Source organism: Cibotium barometz, chromosome 61 (genome assembly GCF_041138505.1).
Source record: "Cibotium barometz isolate CiBa-2024 chromosome 61, ASM4113850v1, whole genome shotgun sequence".
Taxonomy (NCBI): domain Eukaryota; kingdom Viridiplantae; phylum Streptophyta; class Polypodiopsida; order Cyatheales; family Cibotiaceae; genus Cibotium; species Cibotium barometz.
Window position 1 is genome coordinate 19,876,047 of NC_141106.1, and position 27,031 is coordinate 19,903,077.

The 27,031-nt window shown below is 40.3% G+C and overlaps 1 protein-coding gene across 1 annotated transcript; it reads left to right on the top strand.

The window, feature by feature from the left end:
* The first annotated feature begins 604 nt into the window (after positions 1-604).
* LOC147604641 (uncharacterized) lies at positions 605-26,756 on the top strand. The gene is made up of 5 exons (XM_086794994.1): positions 605-835; positions 931-1,266; positions 1,374-1,566; positions 26,258-26,406; positions 26,643-26,756. Exons 1-5 carry the CDS (start codon positions 605-607, stop codon positions 26,754-26,756), a joined length of 1,023 nt encoding a protein of 340 aa, XP_086651120.1.
* The last annotated feature ends 275 nt before the right edge of the window (positions 26,757-27,031 follow it).

Genomic DNA, 27,031 nt, shown 5'->3' on the forward strand with positions numbered 1-27,031 from the left:
TTGTGCGAATAAGAGTTTGAAAAAATGTATTTATAAGATGGGCGAGCTTGTGAGGTATGTAAAACCCATGCTCAGATCACCCTTCATTATACCTTGCAAAATGAACGTGCATGAGGTATAACGTACTATTTATTTATTTTTCAGATATGTTAGTTCCAAAGCAATTGATCCAGCCACGTTGGATGATGCGCGTGTTATGGTGGCAGTGGAGGTGGTTTGTTTGGTAGAGGAGACTTTTCCGCGAACCATTCTCACAAGTCAACTACATCTCATTGTGCATTTAGTGGACGAAATTGCTTTATGTGGTACTGTGCATGCACGTTGGATGTTCTTCCTAGAGCGCTTCATGAAGACCTTAAAAGACTTTGTGAGGCAAAGTGCAAGGCCTGAAGGAAGCATGGCCGAGGGTTGGTTGATACAAGAGTCTCTTGTATATATTTCAGAATTTCTTGGTCAGGTGGACAGCTCTTTGCCACGACTATGGAGCAATGAAGAGGACTTGAGGATGACCTCTATTGTGCCTCAAGGAAAAGGACAGAGTAAAGTAATTGACAGAACATTGATTGATGATCTCAATTTCACTTGTATCCTTAATAGTGATGTGATGAGCAGATGGGTTACAAGATATGAGGATGCAAAGACAAAAAGGCAAGCAGAAAGAGCTCTCTTTCGGAGGCAACATGGCTCTCGGAAGGCGTACCCTAAGCATCTAGCAACACTTCCGAATGATATCCATGTTGATTGGTTGCATGAGGAAATGGAGAGAGCAGAGAGCGACGAGGGGCTGCATATCACCGCGGAAGAATGGGAGTATGCACGAGGATGCATGTCAAAGGTACATAGAACTAATGTTTTGCATTAGTTGTAAGTGATTTGCTTTTAATATTTATTCACATTGCTTACACAAATATTGCTTCTATTTTGGTCCAGTGCACTATGTTCAATGCTATATGGTGTGAAGGCAAGCATTTTCGAACACAAAGAATTGATGAAAAGAGAAATACACAAGATTGCGGTGTCATTAGTAGCTTTGAGGGAGCTAATGGAAAAATGGATGATTATTGTGGCATAATCCAAGACATATTTAGGCTTGACTTTCGTCGCTTCTTTGTGTATGTTTTGGATGTCAAATGGCAAATGAACGTGGTGGAAAAAGGGCCTGATGCAACGATAAAACGCCATGCAAGTGGATATGTAACTATTGACTCTACAAAGTTCTGGCAAACAAAGAAAGATAGGCTCGTATTGCCACAACAATGTGAGCAGGTATGCATTTTTTTACTAATGTGTTTCATGTACATATATATCTAAGCTCGCGTACCCCTTGACTTTTGATATGCTAATTAATTACTGTACTGTGTGTATTTGAGTAGGTTATATATCTACCAATGGTGCATGACATCAAATGGTGGTACGTCATCCCTATTGCACCACGTTCCAAAGTGATGTATAATACATTCACTGATATGGAGCATATGGAGGATGTAACAAGCCGCAATGAAGATGACGTCGAACAATATGCCATTGAAGATGTTGTGATCGATGATCAAGAAATAAGAGATAATCGTGATAATGAGGATGAGCATGCCATTTCTCATGATCATGAGAATGACCCTACCATTGAAGATGATGGTGATGTTGATGAGGATGATCAGGACATCGATACCATTATCAATGGAGTACAGAATATCGATAGTGGAATAAATTTAATCGTAGCCTTACCAATTGATCAAATGGATATTGATGTTGATCGTTTGACAAGGATGGATCTTATTGAAGATGAGATCGAACCCTGACCAATCCGTCACTGTATGTTCTAAATTGATGACATTTCTATCATCTCATATGCATGATTTATTTTTGAATATATTTCATTGTTGTAAATGCATGTAGTGGGATTGTGTAATGATGTATACTGTAATGTACTATGAGATGGTTTAAGGAAAATAGTTTTTAATTTTGTTAAGGAATTTTTTTTCAGTTTTTCTCTGCCATGCGTGTATTAATCCGTGTATAGTAGCGTGTATTTATCCGTGTATAATAGCGAGTATCATCCCGTAAATATTATCGTGTATTTATGCGTGTATTACTGCGTGTATATAAACGCATTTATACACGCGTTGATAAATGCAAATATACACGCGAACTTAAATGCAAAAATACACGCGCCCGATTTTATTCAAATACAAGCGCGACCATACACGCGTTCGTAATTTATCGCGTGTATGAAACGCGTGTATGGCAGCATTGTCTTGTAGTGTAATAGGCCATCATGGATGTAACTCAATCATTCTCTCATCAGAGCATGATGCCATCTTGTTTTTCTTATAACTTCACATTAAGTAGTATAAAGTTGTAATGGAAATTTGTACATTGGTTGGCTGTTAGCTAGTTGTGTTGATCAAACTATACCATTCTGTATATTTATCTTTTCAATATGGCTTTTACATCTTTTTGTATACGTTTTTTGTGTCACGCTGGTGTATGTTGTGTGCATAACCAGAGAACACTCAGTAGGTTATCGGGTAGCGGTAACCCAACAACACAAATCTTTTTTAAACAATTATTTCACACCTTGTCATTTGTGAGGTCCCCCTGTTCCCACCGAGCAACGGATTCGGGTACTAGCAGCGGAAGTAGCACTTCTCGCGCGGGACAGGGATCCCACATTCGGGGCCTCGTCCACGGATATCCGGACAAGAGACTAATCCGTCGGTTTTTCCAAAACCGAACCCGGAAAAAACTTCCCTTACCGGAAAGCACGGGCGATTCCACCAGGATAATTTTTTTCTCTAACGAAGACAAGATCATTTCTGATCAAGCTGATCCAATTGTATCTTCAAGATACTAGATCAGATCAAGGAAGAAACTTGCACTTGGATCATTGGGATCAACGCTTTTTTCCCCATTCAAGAGGCACAGCCGTTGATTCCTATCGATAGAACAATTACTGTCCGGGATTTACTTTATCTATCGTATTAACAAAAGTTGAGTCTCGATTTACGGATCCATTAGTCCAGCCTAACCCCATCCGCCGATCCCATGGGTTAGCCAACCGCCCAACCACTGTAGTGATGGGATCCAATTTGGAATTTGGTTAGGTTTTGTCCCGGGTACCAAGGAAAAGAGTTCCAAGGCCCCCCAGCCGGAAGTTCATGCAAACATAAAATTAGGCACACCACTTACACACCCAATATGAAATTGCCTTATTCTTAGCATCAGCTAACTTTAAAACAATCCTTTAATGAAACCATAGTACCACTGATCACAGTCTTCCAATTTATCCGGTTGATTCTCAATTTTCCCATCATTCCTTCATCATCAGAGTATCTATGGCATCATTGGCAACTAGAACGCTCACCACCTGTCCACTCAGAGGCCGTTTCCATAGTTCCTAGCCCATAATACTCGGCAATATAATCATTTATCAAGATGGACTCTCGTTGAAGATCAGCAAGATCAACCAACAGATCCATATAAAAGAGCCATGGATTCATCCGTTGAGGACCAGCAAGGTCAGTCAACCAGATCCATGCCCGGTTTCACAAAACAACTCTTACTCCTTGTTCCAATATCTTCCTCGACGCACGCGTGGGTATCCTAGGCGACCCAGAGCCCGAGCACCGTATGGTCGGCACCCTCTAGGATCCTTCGCAGGTGACCTAGCGCTTCACTCATAGGCCGCTTCCTTGGTCCCTCATCCACCGTACCGGAAGCTCACCATTTTAATCGAACCGAGGCTGGTCAAGACCTCGGCCGACCTTGCTACGCGAGACGTCCTCCATTGACTCTCCGTCAGCAGTTGCAACTTTATCAGTTAGGTCTCCACGACCTTAATCACAAGACGGTCAAAATGCTTCCCCAGCATTCTTGACATAAAACAGCCATTTACAAACAGCATTTACAAACAGTTTACAAATACAATTTCTATATTAACTCTCATTTTTCCACATTATCCCTCATTAATCCACATTATCCCTCATTAATCCACATTACTTATTCCGCATTCCATTTATATGTGTACTCATCCAATCACATCATTTTCCATCTCTTCACTTTAGATTCCTTCACATCACATATCATATATTCACATCCATATCTACATCCATACATCCACATCCACATCCACATTCACATCCATACATCCACATCTACATGCTTACCTCCATTTTCACATCCTCATTTATACATCCACATCCCATATCCACATTCATACATACACATCCATATCCATATCCATACATCCACATCCACATGCCACTATCACGTCCTCGTTCATACATCCACATATACATACATACATCCACATCCACATTCCCATTCACATCTATACATCCACATCTACATCCACATACATACATACATCCACATCCACATTCCACATTCACATCTATACATCCATATACATACATACATCCACATCCACATTCCACATTCACATCTATACATCCACATCTACATCCACATTCACATATATCCACATCCACATTCCCATTTACATCTATACATCCACATCTACATCCACATTCACATCTATGCATATATATCTTCATGCATATATCCATTTTCACGTTCATACATCCACATCTACATGCTTACCTCCATTTTCACATCCTCATTTATACATCCACATCCCATATCCACATTCATACATACACATCCACATCTACATCCACATACATACATACATCCACATCCACATTCACATTCACATACATCCACATCCACATTCCCATACATCCACATCTATACATCCACATTCCACATTCACATCTATACATCCACATCTACATTCACATTCACATACATCCACATCCACATTCCACATTCACATCTATACATCCACATCTACATCCACATCTACATCCACATTCACATACATCCACATCCACATTCCCATTCACATCTATACATCCACATCCATTCACATCTATACATCCACATCTACATCCACATTCACATCTATGCATATATATCTTCATGCATATATTCATTTTCACGTTCATACATCCACACTCCCATCTCCACATCCACACATCCACATACATACATCCATTTCCACATTCCCATTTATATAACCCCATATACCTTCACATCTAATCTTTTACATCACATCCATTCTCGCCCTATCACAACCCATATACATCTTATCCTATCACATACACTTCTTACCTCATCCCCCCATACACATCTTAATTCATCTTATCACCTCCTAACTTATTTCATAAGCATCTTATCACCTCTTATCACACCTCTTATCACATCTCTTATCACCTCCTAACTTATTTCATAAGCATCTTATCACACCTCTTATCACATCCTATCACATCTCTTATCTATTTATAGAATACAAGAGAATTCTTACATTTGATATAAGATTTCTTTACACATTTATTTATGAATAAATTCTATTTAAGGAGATTAATACTTTCAAAGTAAAAATCAATCTTTTATGCAACTTCCTATGCATAAATTCATTTTTAATGAAAATGACACTTTTGAATTAAATTTTAATCTTTTATGCATTTTTCTATACATAAATTCAATTTAGATGAGAATGACACTTTTGAATTAAAAAATCAATCTTTTATGCATCTTCTTATGCATAAATTCAATTTGGTAGGAATTACACTTTTAGAATAAAAAAATTTCTCTTATGCATCTAAGTTAAGCATAAAATCCATTTATGAGCAAAATCACACTTTTAGTATAAAAAGAATATCTTTTATGCATACCTATATGCATGAAATTCAATTATGATAAAAGTCACACTTTTATAATAAAATAATCAACTTTTATGCATTCCTCTATGCATGAAATCCAATATGATAAAAGTAACACTTTTGATATAAAAATTTTTCCATTATGCATACTTCTATGCATGAAATAAAAATGGTAAAAATAACACTTTTGATATAAAAATTTATCCATTATGCATACTTCTATGCATGAAATAAAAATGGTAAAAATAACACTTTTGATATAAAAATTTATCCATTATGCCTAATATTAAAATTCAATTTCTCCATGATTGTAATGAAATTCTTTCAATTAATCTAGGATGATAATTCCTAGAATATGGTAGGAAGTCCTCTTTTTATGCTTTGAATGAGATTATTTTATGCATAATTTTTATAAAAAATTTACCATAGCTCCGCTGCTATGACTGATAAATCTCAATTTTTCTAAGGGATAATGCTTATCATTAAGGAAATAATTAAAATGATCTCTAATTGGATTATTAATCCATAATGGATTGAATCATCAATATTCATAAACTAAAAGCATAGAAAAAAGCCATTAATTTGGCCTCAAGCATAGCTTAATCTTGGGTTAAGGAAAAGCTTTATGAAAAGCTTGATTTGGATTGAGAACGGGTCATGAGTATGACCATTTCTTGAGTGAGAGAGAGAATTTACATAAGAATCATTAGAATTTAAACATAAATGAAAATTAACTTCAATAGCATTTATTAAATTATGTAACTCTTCACTACTATTCAAACTTCAATAGCATTTAAAAAAAACCATACCAATTAAACTTCTCAAGCTTGAGAGGGGTTGAGAAGAGAGAAACATTGAGAAATTATAGAAAGATCAATATTCACTAATTACCTTACAACTTGCTTGATTCTTTGTTCACGGTAGAGGCCCCCAACCAATCAATTGGTTAAGTATGTTGATGGAGCCACTAATGGGGATTGAAGAAAGAGGGAAGCTCCAAAAACTAGTGAATTATTAAATGAATTCACAGTTCTTGGCTTAGGTGGAGTAGAGTAACGATGCATAAACACTATCTATTTTTCAACAAGGGGGAGGCTTCTATTTATAGGAAAAATTGAGCTCCTAACCAAACAAACTGATTCTAGAATTTTCTAAATCAGTTTGGTCAATATTTGACCATTTTTAGGTCAGTTAAGCTAACTTTTTGGAACTAGACTTAAATGAGGAGAGAGGAGAGATGAAATATCTCAATTTTTATGAGTTTAAAACTCATTCAAGCATGTGAAATATGCACCTCCTTTAAAGAACTCCCCTTCCTTACATATGTCATATTTTTAATATTGCTCATAGTTTTTTACTAATAAACCTTATACATTTTCAACTCTTCATCTTATGTGAAATATGCACCTCCTTTAAAGAACTCCCCTTCCTTACATATGTCATACTTTTAATATTGCTCATAATTTTTTACTAATAAACCTTGTACATTTTCAACTCTTCATCTTATGTGAAATATGCACCTCCTTTAAAGAACTCCTCTTCCTTACATATGTCATACTTTTAATATTGCTCATAATTTTTTTACTAATAAACCTTGTACATTTTCAACTCTTCATCTTATGTGAAATATGCACCTCCTTTAAAGAACTCCTCTTCCTTACATATGTCATACTTTTAATATTGCTCATAATTTTTTACTAATAAACCTTGTACATTTTCAACTCTTCATCTTATGTGAGCATTTACTCATTTTTGGGTATCTTCTTTTTCAAATTCGATTTATCTCCTCCCTACACATGGATTGATGCTATTGGCCCATGGGAACCTTAATTGGACCATAATCCAAAAATTTCTGAAAATCTAGACCCTTAGACTAAGGTCCTTTATACACATTTCCAATTAATTCCAATTGCACATTGGAAAGTTCTTTTTTGAATTTCTGTTTCAGGGGAACTTATTTTAATAAGATGAGATAATTTTCTATCTAAAAATATTAAAAATCTGAATATTCTCTCTCTAGAATATTTTCTCTCTCTAGGTTAAAACAGTTAGAAACAAGTCTTTTATATTTCTGAAGAGGGATTGATTATAAAAGAAGATACTAGACATCAAAAAGGGGTTTGGGGGAGGAATCTTACATCATTACTATGGGTAATTTTTTAGACCTTATAACTTATGTACAAATCACATATTTTTTCATTTTTTTCTTGTTATATATCATACACATGACTATGTTCCCCCTACCCCTATGTATTTGTATGTACATTAAGTATTTGTATTTCTATTGTTGGGTGGATTAATCTAAAGTAATACATTTCAACCTATTAAGGGAAAATATTTGCAATCATGAATAACTCTTGATAAACCAAGAGCACACCAATAGGACTCATAATGAAGTGAAGAGTGGGCGAGAGACATACCTGAGTTGTTGATATGCATTATTATGTAGTGAGTGAATAAATCAAAAGTTTCCAATGTCATAATATTTTTGGGAGGTTCATGCATATCTTACTCAAGATGGATACAAGGGCATGCTGACATGCTCTTGGGGACTACTTTAAATTGCTAAGTCCATACACCATGTGTATTCACATGCCTTATTCTTTTGTGTGGTGAGTGACTAAGGAAGCACCTTCCAAATAAAGAATGCAAAAAATGAAGGCGCCCTCTTGGAAGACTTTTGTTTTGGGGTGGTAGGAAATTTTGATTTGAATTTTTGAGCATCTTCCACTTGGATTTCAACAATAAAAATTAATGTCCTACAAAGTAGTTAATGGAAAATGTTTCTGTAGGATGGGTTGGGAACTTCAATATTTATTTTTGAAGTTTCTCAATCCAAGCTACACAGAAAAAGTTAGAACCAAAATACTAGCTTGAAAAACTTCTAGACAACTTGCTCAAATCTCTTTGTCACTTCTTCTTTTACCCGTAATCACACTCCACACTTTGTAATTTTTTCACCCCACACCTATTCAATATGACCTTGGAAAACCTTGGCTCAAATAGAAAATTGTAATATCTTTTGGAGTCTTTGTCACCACCTTGGACCGGGCAATAGCTAAGACTTGGTCTAATTACAACATCTTCATCGAACCACTTTCACACCACTTATATCTTTGCTAAGGCAATATGCCTCCACCTACAAAAAGGGGCCCTCTATCACCATCAAGTGGGAAACATCTTTCTTGTTTCTTGATTGGCCCTGAAGCTTATGTTAACCTCCTTCTTCCCAACACCCATGCCATTATAAAGTCCTTTGTCTTGTCCCCATGCACACTCCCTCTTCTAAAACAAAATTTTATCCAAATCTATTTCATCACCTGATCCATCTGAAGACCCTATCACAAAATCATCAAGGCGTATCTTCCTTTCTCTAATCAAAACACCAACCTGATCCTTCTTTTCATGTACTCCTGCTAGCATATACATTACTCGATTGACCTTGGATTTGCATTTGATTCCAATCCACTCCAAGCATCTCCAACATAGCAAGATTTAGACTCGCTACTTTATCAACCAGCTTCTGAACCTCTTGATGCAAACCCTCCTATCGTCTATATGATTCCACAAACCTAAGAGTTTCCACACAACTTTCCCTTTGTACATGCATATCCATGGACAAGGATGTCACCTCAGACATGTTTGCTTCCCTCTTCTATTGTAGCCAATTCTTGCTTCCTCAGTTTCTTTCTCTCCATTGCTCAGTTGGTTTTCACCTCAAACATGTTTGCTTCCTCAACTTCTTTCTCCATTGCTCAGTCGGCTACCCTCACAACTTCAACAAAAGGTGCTTGGATCTTTTAGCTCCACCTTCTCCTTGATTCTCTCATGCAACACTTCAACAAACTTATCCTTCTTGAGAAAGTGTAGAGGTACACGGTTTTCTCCTAAGGCTCGCAGAATCCTTCTCTAGATAGCTTCAAACCTTCCCACAAAGGTTGGTATATCCTAATCCTCTTTGTGGTTCAACTTGCTAAGCTCCCTCCATAGACCTACATGCCTTTGTATCTTCCCATACCTTTCTCTCAGAGCTTCTTTCAATCTGTCCTAACTTCCTTCAATTTGTCCTAACCAGCCACCATTGGCCTTAAGTTGATGAGCAAGTGGACTCCAACCTATTAATCGCAATCCTTAGCAAGAACTTCTTGATCCTTAGTGGGGGCACTAAAGCATCTGTCGTTGGATGATGCCCTCTATAACACCACCAACATACACACAAGAAGAAAATGTAAAGGAATCAAAACTGGGGGATAGTGAAATCCCATCTCTAAGGGCACTAATCAACCTGGTTTCTATCCCCTCAGTGCTCCTTCAGATACCTAAACACCCTTTAAACATCCAATATGATCTAGTTGACTCTTCAAGTTATCCTCCCAAGTCAGCAATAACCTCCAACACCTCTAATCTTCTACCTATATGGCCCATCTAACCTCCTCTAACATCTAGCTGACCAAAACAGTTTCCAGATCTGACACACGACTGATCAGATTCTGATTGTAACCTGATTTGAAAGGTTGTTATTGATTCTAGTCAGATATATGTTTGCCTGACTCCCAAACTCTTCTCGAGTATTAGCTAACATCAAAACCTTGCTTCAGAGTTTCACTAAACCCAACATCACTCCTTTGTTGACTCCTTGTTGCTGACCTTCTGACTCAGTTGGACACCTTATCCACCACAAATTGACTCAACTAATTCCTCTACATATCCTCTCAAGTCATACCAGGTCTCCTACCACTCTGATTTTTACTTCTCACAGCATAATTGACCATCAAACTGACCTAGATAGCTCCAACTAACCCACAACCTGAAATTTGACTCAAGAATCCTCCTCTTATCCCCTATCAAATAAACACCCTTGGAGAGATGGAAAACTCTCCCACTTGTAGCAAGAGTAGTATGATCCATGTGTAGCTTAATCCAATGGGATTTGCATCCCTTTCGGAGCTAGGGATTCAACCCGTAGTACCGGTGCACAAAATCTTATCCACAAATGGAGAGAATGCTTATGGTTACCACCATCACATGACACTAGACTAAGCACACACACAAGCTCAACTTTTCCTCATTCCTACACACCCATTCATTCACAAATACAAGCAAGAGGAACACAATCACTATGCACTTAAGCAAAGAGAAAGACCTCACTCCACTCCTATCTTCCTACAAGCATGCACACACTCAAGCATCAAGCTTCCATGAAAGTTTCAAATCAGCCCACATACATAAAAATGAAATACTAAAAGCATGCATAAGAGTAAAATGATTAGAGAAAGAGGATGAGAAAGACTCATGACATTGCTATTGATTCAATGAAGAGATTTATCTCATACAAAGATGTAGATGGGGTGAGAGAAGAGTTTTCACCTCTATGGAGAAGAGGGAGAGTAGCTCTCTCAAAGGAGCTCTTGCATGAACTTAGCCCAAAGTGTACATAAGCTCTCAAATGAGCCACTTTTTATACAAAAACTCTAAAACTCCCAAAACTTCCCATGTGGGATTATTCTTAAGCCCACTCCCACACTCATCTACTCTTTTACAAGAGCCCTAAATAAGAATGTCACTTGTTTTCCTGCTTGCATCTTTTTGTTGCATCCTTGCATTGATCTTCACTCGTCATCATGCAACACTCCCCCCTTCCTATTTTGTGCACGTCCTCGAGCGCGGTAGAAGCAAAACCTGCAAAAACAATGGATACAAGTAAAGCCTTTTATTGAAAAAAACTAGCAAATGACAATCTCACACATGAGCATACAAGTGAAAGGCTGATTAGAGTTTTAAAGAGTGCTAAAAGAGGTGAGTAAAAACTAGTCAAAGTGAGACTAAGTGGTAGATAGTGCTATGCAAAGGCAAGTGTGCTTGCACACCACAGGTTATGACCGCAATCTCAATGTCCTACAAGTATTTAAGTTATTTCTAAGTGGCAAACCTACTCCTAAATATGAGCAATGGTGATTGGACCTCTTCTTCTTCTTCTTCTTCTTCTTGTTCTTCTTCTTTTTTTGGTGTGTGTGTAAAAGATCAATAAAGAGGAAGGTTCCATCCCAATGAGACCCAAGCAATGGCCAAGAGACCTCCCAAGAGAATTTAAAGGCCGCAAAGTATCTAAAGGGCGACAGACCTCCCAAGAGAATCTAAAGGCCGCAAAGTATCTAAAGGGCGACAGACCTTTTTCTTTCTTTTTGACATAAGGAGTATCCCATGAAGATGAGGGCATCGGTCTCGACGAGGGCCCATAATGTACCCCAGAGTCCTACCAACATCTATCAAGGCGATAGAGTCCTTGAAGGTCTTTTTCTGAATCTTTTAGATGTCAGTGTTTACCCCATGGAAACCAAGGCATCGGTCCCAAGGTGCTAAGACAACCCCAGGTCCTACCAAGCATTCCACATGGCTGTAGACACGTCATGTCTCGATTCACTTGTATATATTTTTTAGGGCATGATTTTTGTAAATTTTTTATTAATCCTAGCACCTAGCCCATACCTAAGAGGTAGCTACCACTAGGGATAACTAATATACTTTGAGAGCATAAGAACTTGGCATACTCCGTTGGTATATATCCTACACTGTCTTCAAATAGAAATACCTTCTACTAAGTCCTCTAAGAATCTAGAAATCACTCACCACATTTTAACAACTAATTTAAAACTTAAACCAGTGAACTGTGTGTGAACATGCAAACAATATATCCAAAAGTTAAAAGCACATAAAGAACAAAAGATTATGATTTAAATACACCTGTTGTAGTGCTCGTTGATGTTGTGCAGATTGCTTCTCTTTGCTCTTTGTAGGCATTGCATGTCTCCCCCCTTCGTAATTTGTGTGCACGGTAGGTGGACTATTGGGGCGTGTTTGTATGCTCTTGTTTAGCTGAGATCTCTGCAAAATGTTTATTAACAAACAAGAAAAGAAGAGAAAGGAATAAAATTTGTTATCGGTGCCAATCACCGACGAATATAGCCGAGGGGAAAAACCCAGTGGGAGAAAAGTGCCCTGGCTTGTTGATCTTATTGTGGAGTTGATAATCTTACCCTTGTACTGGTGGTGGATCCGTGTCCACTTCTGCTAGAAAGATGGTATCAATCACTTCAGGATGCAAGGACAACCCTGTACAAAAACCGGCCTCTGGAGAAGGTGGTAGAGGAAGGAGTGCTTCCTCGCTAAAATATGGCATTGGTTCTATGGGAAGGTTAAGCAGACAATTTTGATTTTGGAACTGCTCAATGTAGGTACTCATAGTGATCCAAAATTGACATGTTGAGGCTTGGGGAAGGAGGGCTTGCAAGATAGGTGGTTGCAAGTCATTTATGCATATATCCCTCATTGTTATGCTTGAACCTCCTCAAGTAATCTACGTTGATTTGGTCCTCTCTCTGGTACTCTCACATCAAGAAGGTTATGGCATTGGGGTGTAATTCCCACAATTTGTTTCATTAAGCCCGTGCCATATCGTTGAAAATAAGAGCAGCATATCCAACAAATGTGTGAAGTTTCTCCTAATACGAGTCGTGCACACTCTTGACAATGTGGAAATGGGTGATGCTGTTGATAGAATAAAGTGACAAAGTGATGCCCACAGCAATTTTCACCTAAGGGAGCATAAAAGTACCTAGAATGAGTTTGAAAAGGAGGAGCACTATAACCCCCGTGATGTTCAAGTTGAGTACTATCAGGGTCAATGTATGGTGGACATGTATCTCGCCAAGTATCCATCAGGAGGTATCTGGGCATAGAACAATGAAATTTAGAAACACTCATATCCATCATTACAATCCCAATCAAAAACATTGTAGATAAGATCATCTCAAAAAGAACACAATCCTCTAAAGGCATAAGGAACCACATTAGTAAATGTGAGACTATTCAAACACTGATCTACCAAAGAGCTTAATGCCTTATCTTTGGTTTTGGGTATGTCCTTCTTAAGAGGTGGGAAGGTTAGCAATTGTCGAGGAATTTGAGCAAGATAAGAGGATTTAGGCATTGAAGTGCTAGAATCTATGCTCAAAGGAGACTCATGTAAAGTTGGTGGATTTGTCTTAGGTACACAATTTTGATGGTGGAATTGTGTAACAAGGAGAAATTGGGGCAACTGGTGATTCAAAACATGTTTTGGGAAGGTTAACACAAGGAGATTTGGTGCTATCACAACCACCTATCCTATCTTGAAGAGGTTGTGTTGCTTTCCTTTGCACCCCCCACTGATATGGAAAACCAAGGGTGGCTTTTGGAATCTTATTGATACACTCTTTTACCTCTAGTAAACCATGGCATTTGGGAAGCCAAAGTGCTGTTGCACCCTCATAATAGCCTTGTGCTTTAAGAACATGCTTTAGGACCCAACGAGTAACAATCTGAAAAGATGTGCTTTTTAGGAGGCTTAGCAACTAGGCTAGATGGTACAAGTTTGTACGCATCTTTGGGTAGCCAAATTGATAATTCCTTCTTGCCTGGCCTTCTTTGAGCAGTGACTAAAGTAGTTGGAACATGCCAGCCATGGCCCTCACTTGAGGACTCATCGATTATACACATCATTTGTGTTGGAGCTTCAAGAGCAGATTTTGAAAGTGGGTTGTGTAAGGTAGAAACACCACCCTTTTGACATGATAAAGCTCGTGAAGTAGCAGATCCCAATACGCAATCAGAATCAATTTGCAATTTGTATTGTCTATTCTTCCAATGTAAAGAACAATTGGTAGCACTTAACCATGATCGACCGAGAACAGCCTCTACCCCACTGCCTTGGACTTACTTGCCACATAAAAGGGCACTGACATCTGGTGATCTTGAATGGACATCATAATGACACATTTTTCCTCTATAGGGTTATCTTCACCTGAGAAGCTTCGTAAGTCAATAGGAATGTGCACAAGTGCTGGTTGTCCCAAGGCTATCCATGTGTCAAACGAGAGAACAATTATAATCTGCACCAGAGTCAATTAAGGTAGAGACAAAGTAGGTAGTCTCATGAAGATGAAGACACACTTGAATATTGAAAGGATCGACATATTGTTCATTAGTAGCCAATTGTAAGGCCAACATAGAAGCCTTGCGACGCTCCGTTCTTGTCCACTTGAGTCGTCACTCATTGAAGACCATGCAGTTGTGAGCTCTCCTTTGCAATCTTGCATCAGATTTTTTTGTTCAACCGTTATCTTTGCACTTCTGACATTCTCTTTTGAATCGGTTTTAGACTTGAGTTTTGGTTTTTGTTTCTTAATTTTTTTGTGACTTTTGCTAACAGTTTTTAGCTTTTCTCCTGGTTGGAATCCATCTGATCGTTTTACTTGGTCTTTGATACTATCTTGTGCTTGGACATAGTATAGATATCCATTCTTTCCTGAGAAGTGAGGTGGTGGTCGAGAGTGTTCATTCTTAAACTCCTCCTTTTCTTTTTGTAGTCTCTCACGTCATTCCCTCTCATCTTGTTTACGGATTCTCTTATGGCTCTTACAGCATTTACGTTTAGGTCGGCTTCGAGGGATCTCTACTTGAACCTCCCTTCCTCTCAAGAGTAGGCGTGCCTTTCCTAACTCTTCCTCAGCATTTACGTTTAGGTCGGCTTCAGGGGATCTCTACTTGAACCTCCCTCCCTCTCAAGAGTAGGCGTGCCTTTCCTAACTCTTCCTCAGGGATTATCACATCATTATCAAAATCAGAGTCCCATCCATCTTCCTTATCAGCATCATTAGCAGATTCGAGTGTTAAACCCTCCACTGAGACTTCCTCTACATGCAGTGCTGTTGTGGACACATCCCCATAGTACAGAACATCTAGAAGGTCACGTGTTGTACCATTCGTATAGGAATAATGTCATATCCATGTGAGTCACAAAATTGAATTGGCTAATGTTGCAAGGACATGACTCCATTCCAGTGGATCACTTAAGTGCTCAGGGAAGGGTTGTGGAATGTATGCCTCATCTGATACACTTCGATTACCCTTAAGTCTCTCAGTGTTGAAATCCCTACATGAGGCTCCACACATCCACAGATCTTCTCGCCCATCTGACAATGTAACTCTTGAGCCCTCGGATGAAGCAGAATCAAACTCATCTATTGGAGACCTTGTTACATCACGATAGGAGTGATTCTTTAGGTTGACCCTTGTGATGACAGAATCATGTCGGAGGTACAAATAATTGTATCCCCAATCTTGAATCATTTGAAATTGTCGCATGAATGGTCTACCCAATATCACTTCATAGTTTGGATGTTTTCCAAAATCCACTATTGCAAAGGTGTGCTCATATTCAGTCCCACATGTGGTGACCAATATGTTCTCAAGCAGCCCAAGGGGATGTTCTAAGCTTCCATCTGCTCGCTACAAGCGCATCCTGGTACTCCTAATAGCTGGTTTGCCCCACTTTTCCCAAATGGACCTTATCACAATGCCCACTCCTGCACCACTGCTTGCTACAAGTGCATCCTGGTACTCCTAATAGCTGGTTTGCCCCACTTTTCCCAAATGGACCTTGTCACAATGCCCACTCCTGCACCACTATCAAGTATTGCAGTTGAAGCTACTTTTCGCACTTCTAATGGGAGGGTAGCATTTCCCTGATCGTCCTCACAAAATTTTCCTACTTTGTATAGGAGCTGGCATAACATGCCTTGTCTTAGGGTGTATAGTACAATGATGGTGACCCTTTTGTAGCAATACCTGCTCTGACAAACATGTGGCAATATCATTCCACAACTCAGGTCGAAGCTTTATCAAATCAAGCAAAGGTAAGGTACAAGCCACTGGTGCTGACAAAATAGCTTGCATGATACCCATATCCATCTCCTTTGTCAACCTTTTATGCATGGAGGGTATCCTCAAGGTTTGAGAACAGTTCTCATATTCTCCCAAATATGAAGGTAAGGTTTTCATTGTATGCTTACTTTTAGGAGAAACAATTGTTTGAACTTCCTCCTAGATGCTTGGGCGTCTAAAGTTGTTTTTTGTGCTCCTGGTAAAATCCACCTCAAAGAATGGAGGTGAAATAATAGAGGACATATTCTCATTAACTTTCTCATGAACTGCTGCCCACATCTCATTTGCCATGTCCTCATTAGCATCAATAACTTCATCGTTGCATCAATAACTTCATCGTTGCATGGGAAGGCAAGGTGGTGGCAGAATACCTTCTTTCAATGGGGTGTCAATTGGTGCAGACTTCTCGCTATGAGATTGTGAGATGAGCTCACTTTTCCTTTCCCAACTTGATGACACTTCTGGTATGGTTTCTAATGTTGGCTTAAGAGAGGTTGGGCCCTGAGGGATAGGTGGAGGTGGTCCCTCAAGTATTGATTGAGCTTCCCTAACGAGTTGCTGATGTACAGCTAGATTGATCTTCTCCTCACGAGGGTTTGGGTATTCTTGAAGCTTCTTGGGTAGCTCAGATAAAGCTGCAATGCGACTTCTATGAGCATCAATGATGGCATCTAGAGTCTCGTTCACCTTATCCACAAAAATAGAACCCCCAGAGCTATCCTTGATCGTACTAGCCTCATCTTGTTTAGCACTAGGCCCAGGTTGAGGTTGATGCTCCTCATACACTTCTTGGGATGTAAAAGTTTGATCCCTCATGTTTTGTTTAGAGACTTCTTGAGAACTAGTGGATGCACTCTTAGTTCGCTTGTTGCGGTTCTTTTTTCTCCTAGTGGTCTTTTTTCTATTGGAATGTAGGGTCTTGTCCAGTAGATTTGCCTTTGCATCCCTAGTTCGAGGTGTCTCATCAGTCTGCATTTTGGCATTTCGTGTCTGTGATCTAGTCATGACTCTAAGTGGCACGACATCCTCATTCTCTGATGAAGGTGGCGATGGAATCGCCCCTACAAAATTGAGTGAGACCTTGGGTTGAGAGGTGCCTTCCTCATGTGGTTTCAGCAAACAATCCTTTGGGAAGTGTTCTAACACCCTAGACAATATCTTTCAATTGGTGGAAACTGTGGTACTGTTGTATTGGATCGAGCTGCTTGCCTTGAGCGATGTGGACAATCATGAGCCCACCAATGGGGTTCTCTGGCCTTCTACCTTCCTTTGCTGCCATTGACCTGAGGGGCTGGGAGTCCTAGGTTGGTAGCCGCCTAGCAACATCAAAGAATTTTGTTCCCCTGCCAGTGCTTGGCTTGGATATGCGGGACTTTCAAATAGATTTTCCTTGGATGAATATGATGCATATTCCTCCTCCACATAGCCTGGGTTTACCAAGTCTCTACACATTTGAATTGTCGTAGTCAACAACCCTCACAGGAGCAGTCCCAGGAGCAGGAGGTTGAGCTCCAAGAACAGGTCGTGCTTGCTCTTGTGCCATCGGTGGCTTACGTTCAAAAGTAGTATACTGTTGATGCATTTGTGGAGTCACTCCACCCCTTTGCTGCTCATGCTCCTGTCTCATTCTTGCAATGCAAGTATATTCCTGTGTGGTGTGGGTAAAGTTCCAAGCACAGGCCTGGCACCACTTCTTTGTGGGTTGGTTTGTGACTAGAGGAGAAAAGGTATTACATTCTTCGGTTTTATGGTTACCGCCACATGCTCCACAAAGATGAGGACCTGTAGGTAGTACACTCCTCATTCGCTGCTGTTGTTGTGGCTGCATGGGTGGGCGATAGGTCTGTCCCAATCTCCTTAGTACTAGGTTAGCTATCTGGTCTGGATTTACTAGCGCACTAGACCCTGAACTTTGGTCATCACCCCACTGATCCCTAGGTTGCACCTCAGGGCCAGAATCATCTTGGAATTTGAAGTTATCTGTGAAATCCATAGCATCATGGCAACACTCATTGAAATTTGTATGCTTCTTTGCATAGAGATGTGTATGCAGTATTGAATTTTTGAGTCCTTTTAAGAAGAGAGAAATTAATCGACTCTGGGTGGGCTTCTCATCTTCTGGGCAACGATTAATGTACTGCTTCATCCTATTTACACAGTCTCTAACACTCTCAGTCTCACCTTGCTTGAAAGAGTAGATGTTTGCTATTATGTCATGTTGAATCCCCATCAAGGAAAAAGCAGCAATGAATCTCTCTTCCAGAACTTGTAAAGAAGATTTGTCTGAAGCCTCTAGTGCCTGAAACCAAGCAAGGGCCTTTCCCTCAAGAGTGAGCCCAAATCCTTCAATTTGCGTATGCTTGTCAGTCACTTGCTCAGCTTGAACTGCTTGCCTAAATGCTGCTACATGGTCATATGGATCTCCCGACCCTTCGTAAAAACAAAAAGAAATAGTGGTAGTAATGCAAGCTTCTCAACCGGTTTTGAGTCTTCTCCCCCGGCAGAGCGGCGCCAATGGAGAGACGGAAAACTCTCTCACTTGTAGCAAGAGTAGTATGATCCACGTGTAGCTCAATCCAATGGGATTTGCATCCCTTTTGGAGCTAGGGATTCAACCCGTACTAGTGCACAAAAGCTTATCCACAAATGGAGAGAATGCTTATGGTTACCATCACATGACACTAGACTAAGCATACATACAAGCTCAACTTGTCCTCATTCCTACACACCCATTCATTCACAAATACAAGCAAGAGGAACACAATCACTATGCACTCAAGCAAAGAGAAAGAGCTCACTCCACTCCTATCTTCCTACAAGCATGCACACACTCAAGCATCAAGCTTCCATGAAAGCTTCAAATCAGCCCACATACATAAAAATGAAATACTAAAAGCATGCATAAGACTAAAATGATTAGAGAAGAGGATGAGAAAGACTCATGACATTGCTATTGATTCAATGAAGAGATTTATCTCATACAAAGATGTAGATGGGGTGAGAGAAGAGTCTTCACCTCTATGGAGAAGAGGGAGAGTAGCTCTCTCAAAGGAGCTCTTGCATGAACTTAGCCCAAAGTGTACATAAGCTCTCAAATGAACCACTTTTTATACAAAAACTCTAAAACTCCCAAAACTTCCCATGTGGGATTATTCTTAAGCCCACTCCCACACTCATCTACAACTTGGAACTCTTTACAAGAGCCCTAAATAAGAATGTCACTTGTTTTCCTGCTTGCATCTTTTTGTTGCATCCTTGCATTGATCTCCACTCGTCACGCAACAGCCCTCTAAGATCTCTAACCAAACATCAACTAGCCTCAAGCTCTTACCCTTAGAACCTCTATGAACTAGTTAGTTGCTTTGTTTTAACACCCTACTAATTCTGATCTGACTAGCTCACACCCTAATGATTCAGATCTGACCTAGCTCACACCCTACTGATTCAGATTTAACCTAGCTGAAAGTTGATGCAACTCACTTAGAAGACTTCGGTGTGTCCTCTAATACCACTATACTCTCGGACACCTCAAAACTCATCAAGACCCAACCCAATGAACCCACAACTGACAGTATTGGCTACTTGCTGACTCTGAGATGCATATAGTGCCCACAACTCAAACTTGAGTGCTGACTATGCTGACAATCATCTAACTATTAGACCAAACCCTAAATAGGTTCCTCTCATCCTAGAAAGACTAGTTCTCATCTTCTACACACACAGCTAAATGAACTTGTAGAAAGATAAAGGATTGTTAGTACAATGGGGAACCCATTAGAAAACTTAGCAACTCTTTGGAAGAGTTTATGATTGTGAAATTTTGCAGACTATTCTAGTTTATGCTGTGGATAATTACTAGATTGTGGAAACATTGCCAACACATATAATTCACACAGTATTTGTGATGATGAGGTAAGACCTTTGGGAACTGGTCTATATCATGTACTTTCAATCATCAATCATAGTTGTCATCCAAATTGTATTCTCTTGTTCAAAGGAAAGAGTGTTGTTGTCCAAGCCATTGATCCAATGGGTGAAGGAATTAAGGTGACTATGAGCTATGTGGATCTTGCATCCCAAAATCTTGAGGGAACGATATTCCTTTGATTATAGTTGTTCATAGTGCCTAGGATAGGGATTTGATGGTATGATGAAATATGGTATTTTGGAGGGCTTCATATGCCTAAATTCAAAATTCAAAGGCTTTCTTTTACAAGACCAGGGGATCGAGAGAAAATGCTTCAAGGCTACTTTCTGTTGGAAATTTTACGGAGGTAAGGCATGCATTTGAACGATTCATTTTTGTTGACTCATGGAATGACAAGAAATCATTTGAGGATTCAACATCAAAGTTGACCCAACACTGACCAATGAAGAAAAACTTCTTTGTTTAAATTATCTTAGACCTAAGTTACCATCTAAAGAGATCTTTGAATTAGTTACCTTAACTTGATCATCCACATGGCCAAATGCCTCACAAATTTTGTGAAAAAACTCCAAATGAGGTAGGGGGTCTCCTGATCTATCAAACGTAGTGATAAGTTTGGAGATGTGGGCTGTTTTATTCCTCTCTAGCCCATTGCACTAATTATGCAAGTGCTGGTAGTGCAATTCCTAAAGCCATCCCCTTTGTATTTATGTGGCTATCCTTGACATTTCTAGTGTCAGTCTTGCCCCATGGTGCAAGTTGGGATATGATAGGCGGGGGAGCTACGCCTGGAGGATAGTATCCCATATATATATTGTGCCATAGTGATGGGATTGTTTGTGCTTTGTAAGGATACACATGGTATCCGGGCTACACTCTCCGGGCTACACTCTGCAAAAGGTGGAGGAGTGTACAATTGTGTCGTGTGCTAGCTAAAATGTTATAGGTGGGATCTTTCTCTTTGGTAAGAGGTCTCTGGACCTTGGTGAGCTTGCTCTTGTCCTAGGCTTTGTGAACTGGCTCTTGTCCTAGGCTTGGGGATGGCCTATGATCTTTGTAAGAATCAATCATTATGATAATCACCATGGATCCCGAAATTGTTGGATCAATCTAGATTGGGTTACTTGGGCCCTCCCCGCTTTCAGTCTAGGAGATTCTAGTGACGGTGTGAAAGTTCTATCTAGCTAATACTCCATGCGTGTGTCCCTAACATGGGGCTCTTTTGATTGTGTGTTTCCCACAATAAAGTTTCTCACGCTTGAGGGAAGACTCTTTTGTGAATGTGTAGGGATCCTAGGTCTTGCTCCATGAGTCAATGGTCCCTACATGTAATGGGCAACCAATCCTCATGTGTCTAGGTCAAGGGGGTAGTGTGTCCCGTGCTTGGATACTCTTTTCTTTCAGTGGTGCTGTGTTGACAAAAGGGTCAGATCTCATAAATGATTGTGTGTAGGATGGTTTAGCGTCGTCAAAAAAAGGGTTTTTTTGCACCAATTTCCTTGAGCATAGGTGCATGAATGTGTCAAGTGACAGCGCAGAATCACACTCTAGACATGGATATTTTTACCCTTTGGAAGCTTAGGAATGGTTATTCACTCAAAGAGGAATGAACATTATTTCGTGAAGGTATGGGCCGGCTTAGTAAGAGTTGTGACCGTACGTTGAAGTTGGTACAATCATGGATCTTGAAGAGAATAGACGTTCCCTAGTGAAGGAATAAGTGTTTTGCTGAGAAAAGCATGGCCTATAGTCAGAGGAATGGTAGGCATTCCTTGGTGGAGGAATGGTCGTTCACTTAGGGAAGGTGCGGTCATGAATTGTGTTGGAAAAAAAGATCTTCCAACATAGGTATGGACATTCACTTGGGAAAGTATGGGAATTCACTTTTTTAGGGAACGAACATACATTTGTGAAGTTACGGACATACACTTACACACATTGGCAAATATCTTAAATGTGTAAAACGGTGTATCTTCTAATAGTTGCCTTCAAATATTCTCCTTATACTATAGATCTACTACTTTTATACCCTTTTTAATGCACGTTATGCTCTCTTTAATGTATATTACTCACATTGATGAGGTAGACGTGTAAATATTTTGCGAATGGGCATTCCTTATGAGCGTACAACCGTACCTTTCTGAAGTGAATGACCATTCACTTCTCAGAGAAGCAAGCCCAAACTGAATTGTTCCCTGTTGTTTTAGAGGTGATGGACTTGTCAAGACACTCACAGGTAGGAATATCGATTCCAAATGGAACCAGAAGCTAGAACAGTGGTGGGTAGGGTAGCACATAGAGTCCATGAACAAATCACCAAGTTGGTGAATTGTTCTCAGTTGTTTTAGAGGTGATGGACTTGTCAAGACACTCACAGGTAGGAATATCAATTCCAAACGAAAACAGAAGCTAGAACAGTGGGTAGGGTAGCACATAGAGTCCATGAACAAATCACCAAGTTGGTGCAAAGTGCATAAGGGATGGTGAGGACAATGCACGAAAGCCCACTCTCTGTGAAATAATTTTGAGGAAAATCTGGATAGGACCAACTTGGTCAAGAAAATGGAAGAAATTGGAGCAGGAAAGAAGCCAGTGTGTAATGGTAGAGAAACCAAATAAAGGATGTTAAAGTGCCAAGTAGAGCCAATTACATACCAGAGCAACAAAACCATCTTAAGAATGAAAACGGAGGGACATCTAGACGGAATCTAGATAGGAAAACTGACAAACAAGGGAAAGTTAGGAAAAGGAAAGGGAAGTAAATGCGAAAGAATGTAGAGAGGCCAAGGTATGACCAATGACAAGGAGAAAAGTAACTACTCCGTGTGAAGAAATACGACTTGTGGTGAGAAGATCTCAGCAAGATGAAACTAGACATCACACTAGACCAAATGCTAAATCTAGTTTCCAATTTACAAGAAAATTTTACTTCATGCCATAGTACAAAATGAGAAGTTGGTTCAAGTACCCTTTCAGGAACTAGAAAATCTGGTAGTAGAATACAAGAATGTGGGAAAGGTCTAGGATTGTAACACGTCTATTCTAGAAGTGACCATCAGGATCAGAGGGCAGAAAGTGATAAGGGTCATTCTTGATGGAGGATTAGGTGTGAAAATTATATCAAATAGTCAAGCTAAAAAGCTAGGCATCACTGACATTCAACCAATTAGGGCATTGCTGCATTAAGTTTGTCTCCTTTAAAATACTACCCTAACTTATTCACTCGGACTAGGGATGCCTATAAGTTTGCGTGGTTCTATGAATCCATCCTCATTGGTTTTGTTGGAACTTCCTAGTTCCACCTATTCTTCCATTCCTACTCCTAGCCTTCCTTCCATGCTATCCTTCAAATCCTTCTATAGACTTGGTTTGCCCTTAAGTAAGGTGCCAGTGGGAATCTAGACTTGTGTGAAAATAGGAAGGAGGAAAGGCCTTCAATATCTCTCAAAATGGGTGTGAGTTCATGAATATGATTATCCTTATTCGTGTTAGCCTTTTTAGGGTGTAGGGTATAGGGTTGATATCAACTTTTGTGTTAGTTCTTCTTGGGGGGTTGCTTAGATTCTTGAGATGTGCAAGACTAGCAGTTCCTTTGGGTCTACCTCTTTAGGGAGATTTTTAGGGAGCACGTGGTCGTTAGGGATTTTTTAAAGCTCCTAGGTTTCCTTGGTTAATTGTAAGTTAGGCATAGAAGAACTTCCTACCCCCCGCAACATGTGCTAGTTGAGGTTTCTCCTTCAATCGAGCTTGACACTCCATGACCAATTCTTGAGAGTGGCCTTTACCCGTCTCTTCTCCTCAATTAGGTTTTGCTATTTGGCTGACTATCGGGGTAGCTGATTGGGGTCTATTTTCCCTCTTCCTTGAGAGCCAGATGGTAGTCTCTTCTCCTCATCTTAGCAAGTATACATGGTCATTTTCTCTTCTTCCATCACGTAGTGACTTAGGATTTGCGAGGGGGGGCTACTTGGCTTCTTAGGTTTGAAGATGGTGTTGTTGATAGCTTCTCCCTCTTCACCCTCTTCAAAGATCTATGTGAGGGTCAACTGGTGAACTGGGATCGCTCAAGGTAATGGTGGTTGTGGTGGAAGAAGTGGGGATGGTAAGGTTGCTTCAAGCAAACATAAGGATTCCTCTTGGGGTCACCTCATGGCCAAGTTGAGGTGCATTATGTTGTGTTGGTGCTACCAAGGCCAGCGGTGGGGTTTTCTTGGGTTTAGTGGGGGCAAGGCCTATCTCGTAGAACCCTTTCTTGAGCAACTCTTTAGTGATAGAAATTGGATGTCTCATGATTACCCCACCTTTGGCACACTAAGCACAATAGAGAGTGGGTCGGGGTCTTCAATGTGGACATTCCATACTAGTGTGGTTTTCTCGACAAATTGGGCACCATACTAGTTCTCTCTTGGGGTAAAGATGGGGTTTCTCAACTTGGTCATGGAATTGACCTACTCTCCATTATTAGGTCATTTGCTGCATTAATGCAAAGCTTCTCCACTTGTCCTGAAGAGGATTATTTTCCCTTTCCTTCTGAATTTTGTAGTTTTGAAGGAAGCTTCAGAAGTTTCCTCGTGTCATCTAAGGAACAATTCCAACACCATATTGGGGAATATGGGAATTTCCCACAAGTTTGGGACACGTGGTCAAAAGTTTGGATTAACCATAACTTGAATACCACTAATCCAAAATGAGCGTTTTATAGCTCTTTAGATTCCATTTTTCAAGCACTTTCCAACGATAGGTCATATGATAGGGTTTTGAGAAACTTACAAACATGTTATCCATGTCTCCCTTTTTTTAAGTATTCAAAAATGGGAATTGGAAAATTCCCAAATTCACTAATATGGTGTTTTCCCCTTGAATTTGTCCTTGAACTCCATGGTGCTTCTATAACATTTCTCAAAGGAAGTATGGGGGGCCATAGAGGACAGGGAGTTCTGCAAGGCTAAATCTTTAAGGCCCTCTAGGAATCATCAAATCAGTCTTACATCAGAAAACTTGTCTTTATTACAGTGACATTGAAGATATCTCAGCCAATTGATATAGTCTAGGATGGATTCTCCATTTTTCTGTTTTACATTATGTAATGAAATCGATCAGACCCCAATGAGTTCCTTGTCTCAAATATCCTACTTTAAACGCCTCTTTTAAGGCATCAAACAAGGTACCCTTTTCTTCCACTTTAATTTAATTAATGTAACTAATCGTATCTAGGTGTTTTACAGGAATCCTTCGATCTAGAGCCTATGGGTTGGCCATCCGGCCCATGGGTTAGCCAACCACCCGACCACTGTATTGGTGGGATTCCTTTACAAAGATTTGATTGTGTTTTTGCTAAGTACCGAGAAAAAGAGTTCTCAGGCCCCCTATCTGGCAATTCATGCAAAAATTAAGGTAAGCATACCACGTTGTCGTGCCACGGCACGTCTATGGTGTGAAACCATGCATGTGAGGCCATTAAATGCAAATCCAGATGCATGGGATTAAGTGCCTGTGTACATATGGGATGTATGGCGTGTGGAGGATTTTGCTTTTGAGGGCGTCATGGATGCGGCAATCAAGCTAGGGACTTTGATGGAGTGTATGTGCAGGGACAATGATGAAATTCTGGGAGCGCAGGCCTATCCGGAACGAAGGTCAGCTGGTGATGATATTAGCTGCTTGGTCATCTTGGAGTGTGTATGTGTCCAGAATTAAATGGGGTTGGAAAGTTACACCTTGAAAAGGTATGGAGGTATGGGCATTAGTGTGAGAAGAGAACATGGTGGCCATCCATAGGTTTTAAGCAAAAAGAAAATTATGATATGAAGGTGGCATGCTACGTGGGAATTGGAGCGGCTGCCAGCGCATATAGTCCAGAAGGTGGTGGATGAGTCGAGGCAGCTGTCTGCAAACAAAAAGGGGGGAGTTCGCCGTGTGGTGTGGGGGGGGCTCACTGGTGTAGCGACAGGAAGGCGAGGGGTTCTAAGGGAGGACGCTGCAGCTGCTGCAAAAGTAAAAGAGGAGCCACCCTGTGTGTGTTGGGGTTTGTGGAAAAAGCAGCCGCCGCTGTAGAAGAGAGGGCAGCCACAAAAGGATCACAGCGGGTGTGAGGCGCTGAGGGCCAGGGGGGGCTGGTAATACTGGGGGGGGGGAAAGATCAGGGAGGCGGTGATCGTCTACAAGTGCAAAGAGCAGAGGGCATTCTGTTTGTGATACGATATGGGAGGCCACTCTGGGCAGCATACTAGGATTCAGTCGACACAACTGACAGGCTGGGGGCAGCTGCTGTAGACAAAAAAGCCAAGGGAAGCGCTGGGGCGCTGAGTGATGGGTATGCAAAGCAAACTGCTGGCGAGCCATGAAGATTGCTTGGGCTTGTTAGGAAGCTGATGTTCGACGAGGAGGACGGGCGCGACCAGTTGTGAAGGCGGCCGGCACAAGGACGCATCAGAAACAGCAAGGACTTCATCGCCTTAGAAGAATCTAGGCCCTGAGCTACTATAAATCAATGTGATGGGTTGTGTTGACAGAGTTTTTTTTGACGGGAAGATAAGGAGATGCTGCCAGTTTTTCTACAAAGGCCGAATATGCTCTGTAATCAATATACAGCGTAGTTAGCTTTGCTTCCAATGTTCTC